Source organism: Emydura macquarii, unplaced genomic scaffold, assembly GCF_026122565.2.
Source record: "Emydura macquarii macquarii isolate MOO-44397 ecotype Brisbane River unplaced genomic scaffold, CSIRO-AGI_Emac_v2 contig_2676, whole genome shotgun sequence".
NCBI classification, from domain to species: domain Eukaryota; kingdom Metazoa; phylum Chordata; order Testudines; family Chelidae; genus Emydura; species Emydura macquarii.
Window position 1 is genome coordinate 3,298,421 of NW_027132813.1, and position 13,872 is coordinate 3,312,292.

The 13,872-nt window shown below is 41.4% G+C and overlaps 1 protein-coding gene across 1 annotated transcript in view; it reads left to right on the forward strand.

Annotated features, from left to right (window-relative positions):
- The window catches only part of GLP1R (glucagon like peptide 1 receptor), a 118,382-nt gene extending 107,593 nt beyond the window's left edge, over nt 1-10,789 (forward strand). The window contains exons 10-14 of the mRNA XM_067565374.1: nt 1,717-1,786; nt 3,226-3,314; nt 6,465-6,603; nt 7,478-7,519; nt 10,622-10,789. Coding sequence (XP_067421475.1) covers nt 1,717-1,786; nt 3,226-3,314; nt 6,465-6,603; nt 7,478-7,519; nt 10,622-10,789 — 508 coding nt within the window. The remainder of the gene's footprint in view (nt 1-1,716; nt 1,787-3,225; nt 3,315-6,464; nt 6,604-7,477; nt 7,520-10,621) is intronic.
- Nucleotides 10,790-13,872: the final 3,083 nt, after the last annotated feature.

Consider the following 13,872-nt stretch of genomic DNA (forward strand, 5'->3'; position numbering starts at 1 on the left):
AATAATTTACAGATGTCAGTTTTATTTTCTGGACACTTTAATTGTGCTGGTACTTTAATTGCATTGTAATGATGTTTTTATTACATGGATTTGTATAAATTTAAAAATAGTTAAAGCTGCTCTGTGCTGTGGAAATCAATTAATACATGTATAAATGTAGCAGAGTTCATGTAAAGAACCATTTCTCAGCCTCTGTCATTACTGGGAACTTTAAAAATCGTCTCTGCTTCCACTGCAGCTACTCAGAGAAATTAAAACTCTGCTTCCAGCTATGCCTGTATCCAGCATGTTTCAGGAGCATCCACATAAAATTAATTTTAAAGGCTACATGAAGTTGGTTCCCAGTCATCCATACTATTGAAGTGGCTCTCCTGTTAACCAAGTCCCAGTTAAACTGCTCTGACTATTCTCAAAATACACATTTCCTATTCACCAGTGGCTAAAATACAGTAGAACAGGGTCTGGCAGTAGAACAGATGAGTTGAAAAAATATGTTTGTTGTGTGCACCAAAATGAAATATAATTGAAAAACAGCAGAGCCCTTTGAAATAGAGCCCTGTTGCACCTGCAAGATAGGGACATTTGCGATGCTGTAAGCTTTAGCTGCTTCACTTTTCTGTGTGGTATTTTAATGTCTCCATTACAGTGACATTTAGGTGCAACTGAATGTTTTGTGGTTTGCTAGGCTCTCCATGGTTAAAGTTGAACCCATAGCTTTCCCATTGTAAGTTTCCTTTTCTTACTCCCACTACCACCACCCAAAATTTAATTGGCATGTTCATATGCCATGGATAAAAGATGTGATTACTATAGTTTTTGGCTGATAAGACTTGAAAAAGACTTGAAGTGTAATTAACCTGTTGGGAAATGTCTTTATATTCTTTGTGGCCTGTCATATCTCAAAAACTGTGTGGCCTAGAAACACCATGTTTTAATCTGTTAGTCTTAATAAGAACTGGTGCCTTTGAATAATGTTGTATGGTTTGGCAGGAGATTAATAAAGTTATTTACTCCAATTTATGCAAATGTTAGGAACTCTTCATGCTGCTTGCTCATAACTTTCTCTCTCAAATTTCTGTGAATTGAAACCTATGCATATACTGATACGCCCTTTGTCCTGATCTCCATTAAACAGCCCAGGTTGGAGTGAGTGAACTGTGGTTTTTAAATATAGATGCTTTATCTTAACACTAAGAAGGAAAAAATGAGAGAGGGAGGCTGGAAATCTGATCAACACAATGCAGTTCCCTTCTATGGGATCTTCATAAACAGCTAAGTAACAAGAAGAGTTGACTTTGGCACTTTTAAGATGAATAAAAAATAGTATTGAATGGAAAGATTAGGGTAGCTACAATGCAGCAAAGTGTTTGACTTTTAACCAATTCTTGCTCAGGAGATGACATATTTGGACCCTGGATTTAATGCTGTATATCTTCTCAATTATAGAAAATTGTGTAGGGGGATTAGTCATCATAATGCAAAAGAGGCAGGCTAACAGCACCCAGTTGGGTGCTGCAATTTAGTGTGAGGCATTCAAATGTTTCTAAGAATTAAGTATCTGCACTGTTTTCCATGTCAGCATGAGTTGCCTTTCTGGTGTCTGGTTCTCTATATTGTTTTTTGTCTGCATTACTGAGACATATGATGAGAGAAAAGGGACTTACTGCATATTCTTAATTTTTTGTTTTGTGTTTCACCTCCCTGCTGCCTTCCCAGTTGCTGGACCAGAAACCATAACATGAATTACTGGCTGATCATCAGACTGCCCATTCTAATCGCCATTGGGGTGAGTGATCAGGAGCAGGTATAGGGATTCAGCATGCATGCAATGGTACAGATGGAGAGACCAGAGCGGCCAGTGCTGGAGGATACACTTTTGCTAACAAAGCTACCGTACAGCAGCTCTGCTCTTCAGAAGTAACAATTGGGAAAAAACTATAAGGAGCGTCTGTGGGCCAAAACTGAGAGATTGCATAATGGATGGGTTAAAGGTTGAGACAGAATGTGAGAATCAGTATGAAAGATAATGGTGGTGCTCATCAGTCACTGTCCTATAGGAAAAGTGGGAAGTTATTGGTCCTCACTTCAGTTCAGAAACGTAATCATGTGAAACCAATTTTGTTTCTGGCAAAGGAACTCCCAAATGATGTTATACTTCTTTAATTTGACCACATACTGCAAACACTGTCATGCTATGCTTGTGGAATACAAATTAGAAAATAATTAATCTGACTTGTATTCAGTGTTTATAATTAACTTTAAATGATCTGATGTTAAAGGTTTAAATATAGACAGAGCTCCAATGTGCTCCAGCACAGTAGCATCAAATTCTGCAGCAACATTGACTTTTCTATCAGCACAAAATACACTTCATCCCCATCCCTCCACCCTTACACAACACACACAGTTCTGGTCAGAGTTCAGAATAACTCATGTCAAACACATTGCTGATTATTTTTGATAATAGTTATATTTTGAGATGATCTCCAGGCATCCCAGTCATATTCCCCGGCACTCTAGGCCTGGCCCCATCTTGTGGTCTACCTGACCCAGCCCAGAACATCCTTCTCATGTTCCAGAGAAGGGGGGAGCTTTTAGCCAATTCAGCAGCTCATTCCTTAGTACTCTGAGCATCAGCTAATGCACTGTTCTCCAAGCATCCCAGCTAACTAGTCTGTCCTTTGGGCTTCCCCTGCTCTCTGGTTACAAGCTGGACTCCAGCTCTGACGCCCCAACCACTGCTGCCTGACTCCATGGAATATGGAGCAGGGAACATGCATTGGAATCCCATTAGCTCCCCTGGTGAGGAAAACTAGAGAGCAAAAGGCAGTAGGGCAGGGAGGCAGAAAACCCAGTGCCAGACACACGGCTACAGCAAAATGATAAATCCAGATTCCTCAGTCACAGAATTATGGAGCGCACAGGTCACCAATTGGGATGAATAGGACAGTTTATACCACGTAGAACTCCTGATTCCAGCAGTCTGCACATTCAGGCAGGGATCACTACTTAGATTTATGCTCAGTTTACATATTAAAGATGAACTCTCCAATCATAAAAGCTAGACACATAGATTATGGAGTATGGTTCCGTGACAAGAGCTGCATTCCATAGCAAATTGCAGCTGCAGAATCATGGAATACACAGGGCCCTGTCTATGGATGCTTTGATGCACACAGTGTCTTGCACATACACATCAGTGGCTTCTTTCTTTTTTTTTTTTAGGTTAATTTCCTGATCTTTATCCGAGTTATATGTATCATCATTTCCAAGCTGCAAGCAAATCTGATGTGCAAAACTGACACAAAATGCAGGTAAGTTATTTGGTGAACTAACACTTTCTGTACTTTTTGAAAAGGGAGACACAAGCAGGAGTGGATTGCCATAGGAGAGTGAAGATTTCAGGCACTGGGTGGTATGCAGGAGGCACCATGATTGTCCAGAACAACTAGCCACAGATGAAGTCCAGTGATGGGTGCAGAGCTTATGGGAAACCTGCCCTGTCAATGCCTTTATTGTACCTGTTCTATGGAAAACAGAGGTCTTGGTTTCTGGGATTGTCAATCCAGAATCTTCCATGAGCACTGAAAAAAAAAATCCATTAGTCAATTATTTTTAAGAAATATAGACAGAGAAAAGCACTATTATCCATGTTTCCATCATTCCTCTTACTTCCCCTCTCCACTAGTTACTGTGCCCTTTTTATCAGGACCTGTGTCCACAGTTTTCTGAGCATATTTGTGTGACTCTTTGTCTGATGCAGTATGCCAGGCTTACTGCATGATTTTAATTTTAACTGCATGATTTTAATATCTTGCAGACTTCTTTCCATGTGGACTGTCTTTGCACCTGGACAGCTATTCACTCCACCAACATTCACAGGCATATTCTTCATCCTTTGGTTTCTGTGTCTTTGGGGCTTTAAGATACTTCCCACATATGAATCTTGGGAGGCCCACAAACTTGTCCCACCTAATGATGTGCATATCATGACACTGCATTGATGCATGACAGCGTGGGTCGTCACAATATCCTGTGACCCACTGTCGTTTTGGTGGAACATTATGATGTGTTGATGCAGCATCATGACACTCTAGAGTGCAAAACAAATGTGGGACCCAGCCCCGAACTAGTCTGGATTTGCCCCAGTATGCCCCAGATACCTTAATTGTTAGACTCTCTCCTCCACTTAGAGGAATCTCCAAACATTGATGTGATGGGTGGCTAAGTCTAAGACCATGGGAATTTTAAAGACCTTGCCATTTCTAATCACATTTTGTTCTCTCTGCTATAACAATTCACTGCAGCAATCACTGATATCCTTATGTGCTGCCAGCCTCTTTGTACATGAAATCATGGCTGTTTAATGGGTATTTGGTGCTCAGCATGGGAGAAGGGGCTCCTTTTGGTGGATTAAGAGAGATAAGATGGATCTGGGTACACATCATCTCTTGCTGTGACAACATCTGTGACCCTAGTAATAGGGAGGTTTATGGATCATGAACTTTAATACAGTGTAACCCTCTCTGAGTGATGTTTTGGTTTTGTGGCAACACACCCCTCAACACACTCATTATAAGCAGAGTTTCACTATAACAGGAGAAGACTTGCCTTGCAAAAGATCCCCTCCTCTTCATGCAGCTTGAGGGTGCATTGACAGTTGTTGGGTGGGAGCCCTAGAAAGCTCCATCTTCACTACAAGAGCCAGCAAGATCAGGCCGGCTTCTGTGATGAGAACAAGACTGAAGGCCAGGGATTCCTCTCCACTCCTCTCCAAAAAGTTAGTGGTAACGTTTCATTTCTGCCATCTCCTCTGTTCTGCAGGGCACTGATGCAGTTTGAAAGGCTATACACTTTTGCTGTGTTCTTTATAGCTGTTTTTCTCTAGTTAAATACACCCAGGCTAGGTGCCCTAGATATACACTGCATTAGATTCAAGGGTATTTGGAAAGCAACTGGGCCTATCTGTGCTGGAGTCAGGCAGGATAGGTTCTCCTTGTCCCTCTCAGTACTTTTTCTTTTCTCCTCCCTGCCAGGCCTCTTGTTGATGGAGAGAGATCTTGATGGCAGCAAATGCTTTTTCCTTTGTGGAGGGTCTGAGGTTGTTGGGAAACTTCCTGCCTGTCCCTGAGAATTTTATCTTGGGAGATTGGCCCTTTATTTCCCACAAGGGTCTTTCCCATACTTGTGCAAGACTCCTAGCTGAGTAGAGCCATGTGGGACTCCCTTCGGAGCCCATTAGCACTGTTGATAGGCTAACCAGAGGTGCAGCTGCACTAGGTGCTCCTCCCTTTCCCCCATGGGTGTCCCTAGAGCAAGTTGAGCCTCTACCATATGAGGAAACAAGAAGCTTGACCCTGGCTCCCTCAGGTGGCAGTGCAGAGCCCTAATCACAAGGCAAGTGGGGCTGCTAGATTTCCCTTTTAAACGACCCTCTCAGCCACTCCATGGAACCCCTGCCTAGGTCTGTGGTTATCCTGCATCTCCCCTCTGTCTGTAAGTGCACACTGATGTAAATAGCTGCTTCGGTTCTCCATCCCCCTCTGCTTGCATGCCACTTTGAACCACAGCACACAGAATGCCAAGCTAATCGAGCAGGCTGCATTGGAATCTGCATTCAATAGACTCAGAGAGTCCTGTGACTCCACTGGAGCCTCTGTGTCCCCTTTGCTGGAGGAACAACTTGCATCTTGTCTGCAAATGACAACTCCTCGTGAGATGTTGATAACATGTTAGAAGGTTCTCTGGCCCCAGGCAGCCTAGGAACTCCCATCTTAGGGTTCAGGCATCTCATTACCAGGTTGTGGTGTTCAGTGTCTTACTCCTTTCATCAGAGTTAAGAACCATTGTTTCTGGAGGCATTCTCCTGTGTATTCATATCTTTGCTCATTGCTCTTTCATTGGGAGAAGATATTTTACTTGGGTTTTTCCCTCACTACCCAGGTCCCTGGTCTTTGGAGCTTGCCTTTTAAACATCATCAGCTATCATTCCCTTTTATTTTAAGTTCACGTCTCTCATTTTACAAAGCTCAGTGATTTACAGTTAATGTTAGCCATAGTGCTTTGAAGATGTAATGTGCTATGTAAGTGCTAAGGAATGCTAAATAATCCTTTGGCCATTGCTGGCACTTGCAGTCCAATGATCTCAAAGTGCTATGCAATCAGTACTTCTCTTTATACAATAATTTATAGTGTTCTGCATGCTTATAGTGCCTTTGAGCCAATGATCTCAATATGCTTTACAAACATTATTGAATTAATCCTCATAACCCCATATGTCATGTGGAAATATTATCCCCATTCTACAGAGGGGGAAACTGAGGCATATCATGGTGAAGTGACTTGGCTGAGGTTACCTGATGAGTCAGAAACAAGAACTGAGGAGTCCAGGTTCCCAGATCTCAGCGCTAATCTGTAGCCACTATACTGCCTGCTATGAGACTTTCCATTCTTTATTACTTTAGACTGGCCAAGTCTACATTGACTCTGATCCCGCTGCTAGGGACCCATGAGGTCATCTTTGCCTTTGTTACTGATGAGCACGCCAGAGGGATGCTACGCTATGTGAAACTATTTTGTGAACTCTCCTTCACCTCCTTCCAGGTAACACCCAGGAAACACTCATTCAGCCCAGTTTGTATGATAAATGCTGCTGGAGACCACATTGTCTTTCATGGCAGCTTCCCTAAATTTCTCTACTAATTCAGATCTGGATGTTAGCTTATGAACCTAGGAAAAGCAGGGTAGCCAGAGGGCTAAAATCAGATGGCCGGAGTCCTGTTCCTGGTATGCCACACACTCCCCCTTTTCAGTGCTTCCTAGATCTCCAGCAGTGATCTGGCCCCTTTGCATATTAATTTTTGGTTGTGTGCAAGACTTAAAAACAGAAATAGTCTATGGTCTCCTGGGAAAGTGTAATGGTGTCACCTAGGGCAAAGCATATGCCTGCTACAATACCTTTTTGGAAATCTGACCCTGGAAAGGCACCTCTGTAGGACTGTAACTGTGCATGTGAGGAGATAGTTAAGGAGTATAGATAGAAAGGATGTGGGTGATTCTGTAGGGATTCTTTTTCAGCTGTTGTCTCACATGTGACCACTTTATAGGAATCTGTGGTGGGTGACCATTATTCTTCTAAACTCCCTGCCCCCACAGCCACCTACAGCCTGCATTTCAATGTCCACATCAATTACTGATGTATGGAGTATTAATAGCCTGGGGGGAGTTTTAAGGAGCAAGGGTTGGGGGAATCTAAAAATGTACTTGTCCTGTGGGAGCTATTTGGGGTCATGTCATCAAGATTTTTCTCAACAGAGAGGAATAAACTCTTCCATTTTTCTTTCTTTCTCTAACTGTGGAGTGTTCCCCTTTGGAGTGAGATGTTCTCCCCCTCACCCGCAGGGTTGATTAGCAAAACTTGGAGCATTTGTATGGGTTGTTTTTCTGACTGTTTTTTTGTTGTCTTGTTGGATTTCAGGGACTGATGGTGGCAATTCTTTACTGCTTCATCAACAATGAGGTAAGGGAGACACAAGGAACATCATTTACTGAAGAAAAAGAAATTGAAAATGGGCCCAAACTATTAGTTGTACCAGTTCAGGGTTTGTTCTAGGCTCCTGCATACAGTAACGACTCACTAGAGGGAATTAGAGGGTAACTTCTCATCACATAGACTATGGGAAAGGATTCAGGCTACATAATTTAGGGATGGTATTTGTGGGAAAAGAGTCGTGACTTTCCTTGATGCGACCTATTCATAGATTCCAAGGCCAAAAGGGACCATTGTCATCTAGTCTGAACTCCTGTATAACACAGGTTATAGAACTTCCCCAAAATAATTCCCAGAGTAGATCTTTTAGAAAAACATCCAATCTTGATTTAAAAATTGTCAGTGATGGAGAATCCACCATGACCTGTGGTAAATTGTTTCAGTGGTTAATTACGCTCAATATTAAAAATGTATGCCTTATTTCCAGTCTGAATGAGCTTCAACTGCCAGCTATTGGATTGTGTTATACCTTTTTGTGACAGATTAAAGAGCCCATTATTAAATATTTGTTCCCCATGTAGGCACTTATAAGCCTGTAATCAAGTCACCCCTTAACTTTCTCTTTGTTAAGATAAATAGATTGAGCTCCTTGAGTCTATCACTGTAAAACACTTTTTCTAATCCTTTAATCATTCTTGTGGCTCTTCTCTGAATTTATCAATATCTTGAATTGTGGACACCAGAAGTGGACACAGTATTCCAGCAGTGATTGCACCAGTGCCAAATATAGAAGTAAAATAACCTGTCTACACCTACTCGAGATTCCCATTTATGCATCCAAGGATCACATTAGCCCTTTTGGCCACAGTGTCACACTTGGGGAGCTCATGTGCTGCTGGTTGTCCACCATGATCCCCAAATCTTTTACAGAATCACTGTTTTCCTGCATAGAGTCTCCCATCCTGTAAGTATGGTCTACAGTCTTTGTTACTAGATGTGTACTTATACTTTTAGCCATATTACAATGCATACTTTTGCTTGCACCCAGCTTACCAAGCAATCCAGATTGCTCTGTATTCGTGACCTATCCTCTTCATTATTTGCAACTCTCCCAATTTTTGTCATCTGCAAACTTTAGGAGTGACGATTTTATTTTTTCATCAATGTTATTGAGAAAAGTGCTAAACAGGGTAGGGCCAAGAACCAGTACCCGCAGGACCCCCCTAGAAATACATCCATTCAGTGAACCTTCACTGTTTACTAATTACATTTTAAAACCTATCAGTTAGCGAGTTTTTAATCCATTTAATATGTGGTGTGTAAATTTTATATCGTTTTGATTTTTTTAATCAAAATGTCTTGTGGTACAAAGTCAAATGCCTTACGGAAGTCTTGACATATTACATCAACCCTATTATCTTTATGAACCATACCTGTAATCTCATTAAAAAAAAAAGTTTTGACATGATCTTTTTTCTGTAACCCCATGTTAATGGCCATTAATTATATTACTGTCCTTTAATTTTTTATTAATCAAGTCTTGTATCAGCAGCCCTATTTTCTTGCCCAGGATCAATGCCAGACTGACAGGCCTATAATTATCTGAAACATCCTGCTTACCCTTTGTAAATATTGGCACAACACTAGCTTTCTTCCAGTCTTTTGGAACTTCCCCAGTGTTCCAAAGTTTATTGAAAATGAACATTAATGGTCCAGCAAGTTCCTCAGCCAGCTCTTTCAGAACTCTTGAATGCAAATTTCCAGACCTGCTGATTTAAAAGTGTCTAACTTTAGTAGCTGCTTTTTAACATCCTCCTGAGATACTAGTAAAATTGAAACAGTGTTATATGACAACATCATGTTTTTTCTCAAATACAGAACAGAAATATTTATTGACCACTTCTGCCTTTTCTGCATTATTGTTGATAATTCTACCATTTCCATCTAGTAATGCACCAATATCATTGCTAGGATGCTTTTTGTTCCAAATATACTTAAAAGCATCCTTATTATTGTCCTTAACTCTGCAGGCCAGAGATTTCTCCGTGTGTCCCTTTGCTTCCCTTATCAATTTTCTACAATTCTTAGCTTCTGATTTTATGTTCAGTACAATCAACTTCCCCTTTCTTCCATTTGTTATATATTATTATAAAAGAATATGTAAGAAACCTTGTGGACCTGGTAAATCTCAGTGCTGGAACTTTACCTTTTAAGATTATTGCTGACTCAGTAGTTTACCTGAAACAGTGCCTCAGATTTGCTTCATTTTGAGGAATTTGGAACTGGAATCCTTACCTTTTAGATCCAAAAACTCAGTTCAGGTACAACTCAGATGTCTCAGTCAACAACTCTTTTAACTAATCCCTCTGGTAGATTTCTTATGCTCTTTGTGGCCCAGTCACTAGAGGGCAACATGACTCATTCAGACACACAAAACTAGTCCATTACAGGGGACATGGAGCAGTGAGTTTCATGCATGCTGAGCTGCCACACCTGGATGTGACACATTTTGATCCCCTACTTCAATTTAAGATGTGACAATTAACCAACATATGAAAGTACTAGGCACAATGGTTTATTATATTATGCAGATAGATTTTTATGCTTAACTGCACTGCAGACAGCATAGTCAAAGGTACTATGTAATGTTCTTCAATAGCTGTAAGTGTAGACAAGTCCTTGGACACTTTGGCTGTGTTTACAGTAAGAAAATGCATGCATTTCTGACAATGGGTATGTGCAACAGTTGCTGCTGAACTGGTGCTAAAAACTATCTAACAAAGTGCAGACAAGTCCAGACCACATTCAACAGTTTCAGAACTGCACCTGAGCACTGTTTGGAGCAAGGTAATATAGACAAGGCATGCTGGTGCCTGCTGTGTAGCATAAACAGGTTTATTTATAGAGGTAAGAGTAAGTGCTGCCATTATTTGACTTATGAAATGATGCTGTGATGGACCAATAAAGTAATTAGGGAAACTATTTGAAGCAATAATAAGGGGGCCTTAAAACCTTGCCAGTGTCCTTCAATAATGTGTTACATTATATTTTTTCCTGCCCCAAAATGGGATTATTTCAAGACCTGATTATTTCTATATTAAATGCTTTTGTTTTCTCCTTTGCTCATATAAGGTTCAAACAGAGTTTCGGAAAAGCTGGGAACGCTGGAGGCTGGAACATTTTTATGTCCAGAGAGACAGCAGTATGAAACCATTGAAATGTCCGGCCAACAGCCTAAGCAGTGGAGGCACAGTAGGCAGCAGTGTCTATGCTGCCACTTGTCAAGCCACATTCAGCTAGGATTTCTACAGATGAAAATACAGATGAGCCAGATCGCCCAAACTGAACTGTAGTTGTCACCTGAAGACCCCCAAACACCCAGGCAAGCAGCTTAAAAACACCTGCTGGACCCAGACTTAAACTTCTGTTGCTCATTGCTGCAGGCAGCTGGACAAAGTTTCTAAGGAAAGCAGTCTGCTAATGTAATCAACACATCAGAGGATAAATTGAGCATGTCTAAAGTAAGTTTAAAGTTTCTTCCTATTAACACCTGAGGCCTCCAGGTGGCCAAAACTAAAGCAGTGCATTGATCTAGTCACAAACCATGGGGTCAATGGCTTATTACTGTAGGTGGGTGAGCTGAGATCCACTGATTAAATTACAAGAATACAGAACATGACTATTGTCAATAAACCATGTTTGTACTTTTACTGGGAAAGGTGAGGCTGATACTATTTTTAGAAAAAGACATTAGTGGAGCTTGAACATATTTCTTTGTGATACTGTCACTGGGCCACAACAGTTAAATAACAAAAGCATCCCAAAATCAAGGCTGGAGATGTGTTAACTGCTTGATGCAAAGGGGCAAATATGGGGCATCCATAAAGCCCATGACGGTGAACAGTAATGTCCTGCTTTTTCTGCATATGCCTGAATTTGGTTTTTTTAAAGCTTCATTTGGAGAAGTATGATCTGTGTATAAAAGGGCCTATCTTTCTGTCAATGGCTGTGTTCTTTGTATTAATGTAGATAACAAATTAGCTTATGCTTTTACATAGCACTCTGCACCTTCAAGTGGCTGCACAAATATTAATATGGATGGAAATAATGAGTTGCACCTCAGAGTAAGTGGTTGGCAGTGGATAATGTTTTTTGTTGAAGATATGTTCTACTTCATAGGTGTACAAACATGCAAAAGTTATGTTGTGGCCATTACACATCTTGCCAAATTTTCTTCATTTTGAAATAATAGAATCCTTGGAGTTTTCTAGTGTAGTCTCTTGGTTTCATTGTCTCTTGCGTTGTTTGTTTTCTTTTGGCATGATATATCTTCAAGGTTCTTTACTCATGATGCCAGGAACTAAAACGTTAATTGAGTTTATTTAGTATCTACGCTTTCAGCACTGAGGACAGTTCCCTGCTGTACTTTCTCTTCAGTGCTAGAGCTATTTAAATTTATGTTCTAAATGAGTCTTTAGAATCTCAGCACTTACAATGTTGCAAGAGGAAAGGAATGAATAAAAAAATAGTAAATTCAAAGCTCTTTCTAAAAATGAGTGAATCCAGTCCAAGGACCTAATCAAGATGCTAATTGCCCTCAACTCCCACTGAAGTCTACAGGAGCTGAAGGTGCTCAGCATTATGAAGAGCAGAGCCTACCTAAGAACAGTAAGAGAAGCTTAATACCCCTCGCTCCAGTTAGTTGGACCAGGTCTACACTACACACCCAAGTGATGTAGTTATACCGACCTTAACCTCCTGCATTACACAGCTGCATAGCTCTCCCACTGACACAGCTACTATCTCTCAGAGAGATGGAGTTAAAAGCTGATGGAAGAGCTCTCTCCCATTGGCTTAGAGCGTCATCAGAAGCACTAAAGCAGCACAGTTGCATCTGCAAGTTTGTGGTGTAGACTTGCCCTTAGTGTGAAAAGACTTACTCCTGTGGTCCTCATTCAGGCAAACAGCCCAGTGAAGTCTGAGACTTTTGTATGTATAGGACTGAATGATCAGGCCCAATGTTTTAAATGTATTAGGCTTCAAATAGCCTAATGACTTAGTTCATGTTGCACTGCTGGCAAAAATACTCCTCTTCCCCCTACATTGATCCCCCTAGATACCACTCATTCTCTTTGACTGTAAATAAGCTTTGGTTGTATTGGTTAGGATCAACACTTTGACTCCTGGCTGCCTTAGGGGCCTGCCTCTCTTCTTGTGTTGTTTACTGCCAGTGGAATTCAGCCAAGATACCCAACCTAATGTGAACCTGGTGTAAATGCCCTGCAGGTGGCAGGGCCTTCTCAGTCTTGGGGCTAGTTTCACAAAGGGGAAAAGTAGTAACAGTAGTAGAACCAACTCCCCATAACCTTTATTCCGGTGGCTAGAGTACTCTCCCAGGATGTGGGAGAACCGGCTTCAATTCCACCCTCCCCTCTGCATAATTGCAGAGCTGAGATCTGAAGCTGGATCTCCTGCTTCCCAGAAGAGTGCCTTAACCACTGCGGTTTAGAGTCATTCTCTCCCGGATTCAATGAATATTTATTTAAAAAGTGGAAGAGCTTTAACAAAGCAGATTGAGAAATATGCCCCAGAATATCTCATAGTTCTGTGGTTACGGTGAGGTGGGAAACTCAAATTCAAATCTCTGCTCCACATCAGGCAGAAGGGGGAATCAAATCTGGTTCTCCCACATCCTGGGTAAGAGCTCTAACCATTAAGATAAAGGTACAACCGCCTCCTGCGGCTGCTGTTTTACATGGGTCTTAGGTACCTAGTTCTCATAATCTGAGCCAAAGGCACCTGACTGAAAGATCTAAAGGGACATGCCTCCCTCTGATCAGAATTCTGGGCTGTGAACTTTCTCCTGGAGTTAAATCCCTTAACCAGGAGAGCCCTTTCTCATAAGACACCCTGCCCCCATTATAGCCAGAAGCCCATGGTTAAGACACTCACCTGCATGTAGAAGACCTGTTTTAAAATCCCGGCTCAGCCTGATTTGGAGTCAGGACTTGGGTGTTTCTCTCTCTTGTAGAAGCTGTTCTGCTGTGTATAAATACATATTCATTGAGCCAGAAAGAAAAAGTGAGAGAATGACTTTTTGTTGGTTACAACATGCTCCTGGCATATAGGAGAGTCAGCTGCTAGTCCCTGCTCCAATAATTAATAATACAAAGTGGAACAGCTTCAACAGGAGATTGAGAGAGACCCATCCCAGAATACCCAACAGCCTAGTGGTTAGGGCATATATCAAGAATGTGGGAGACCTGGATTCAGCTCCCTGCTTCAAATCACTCAGGCAGAATGGGGATTCAAAACTGGGTCTCCCACCTCCTTAGCCATTGGTCTGCCAGCTTGTGACTCTCTTTTATGCAAGGCCTGAACCA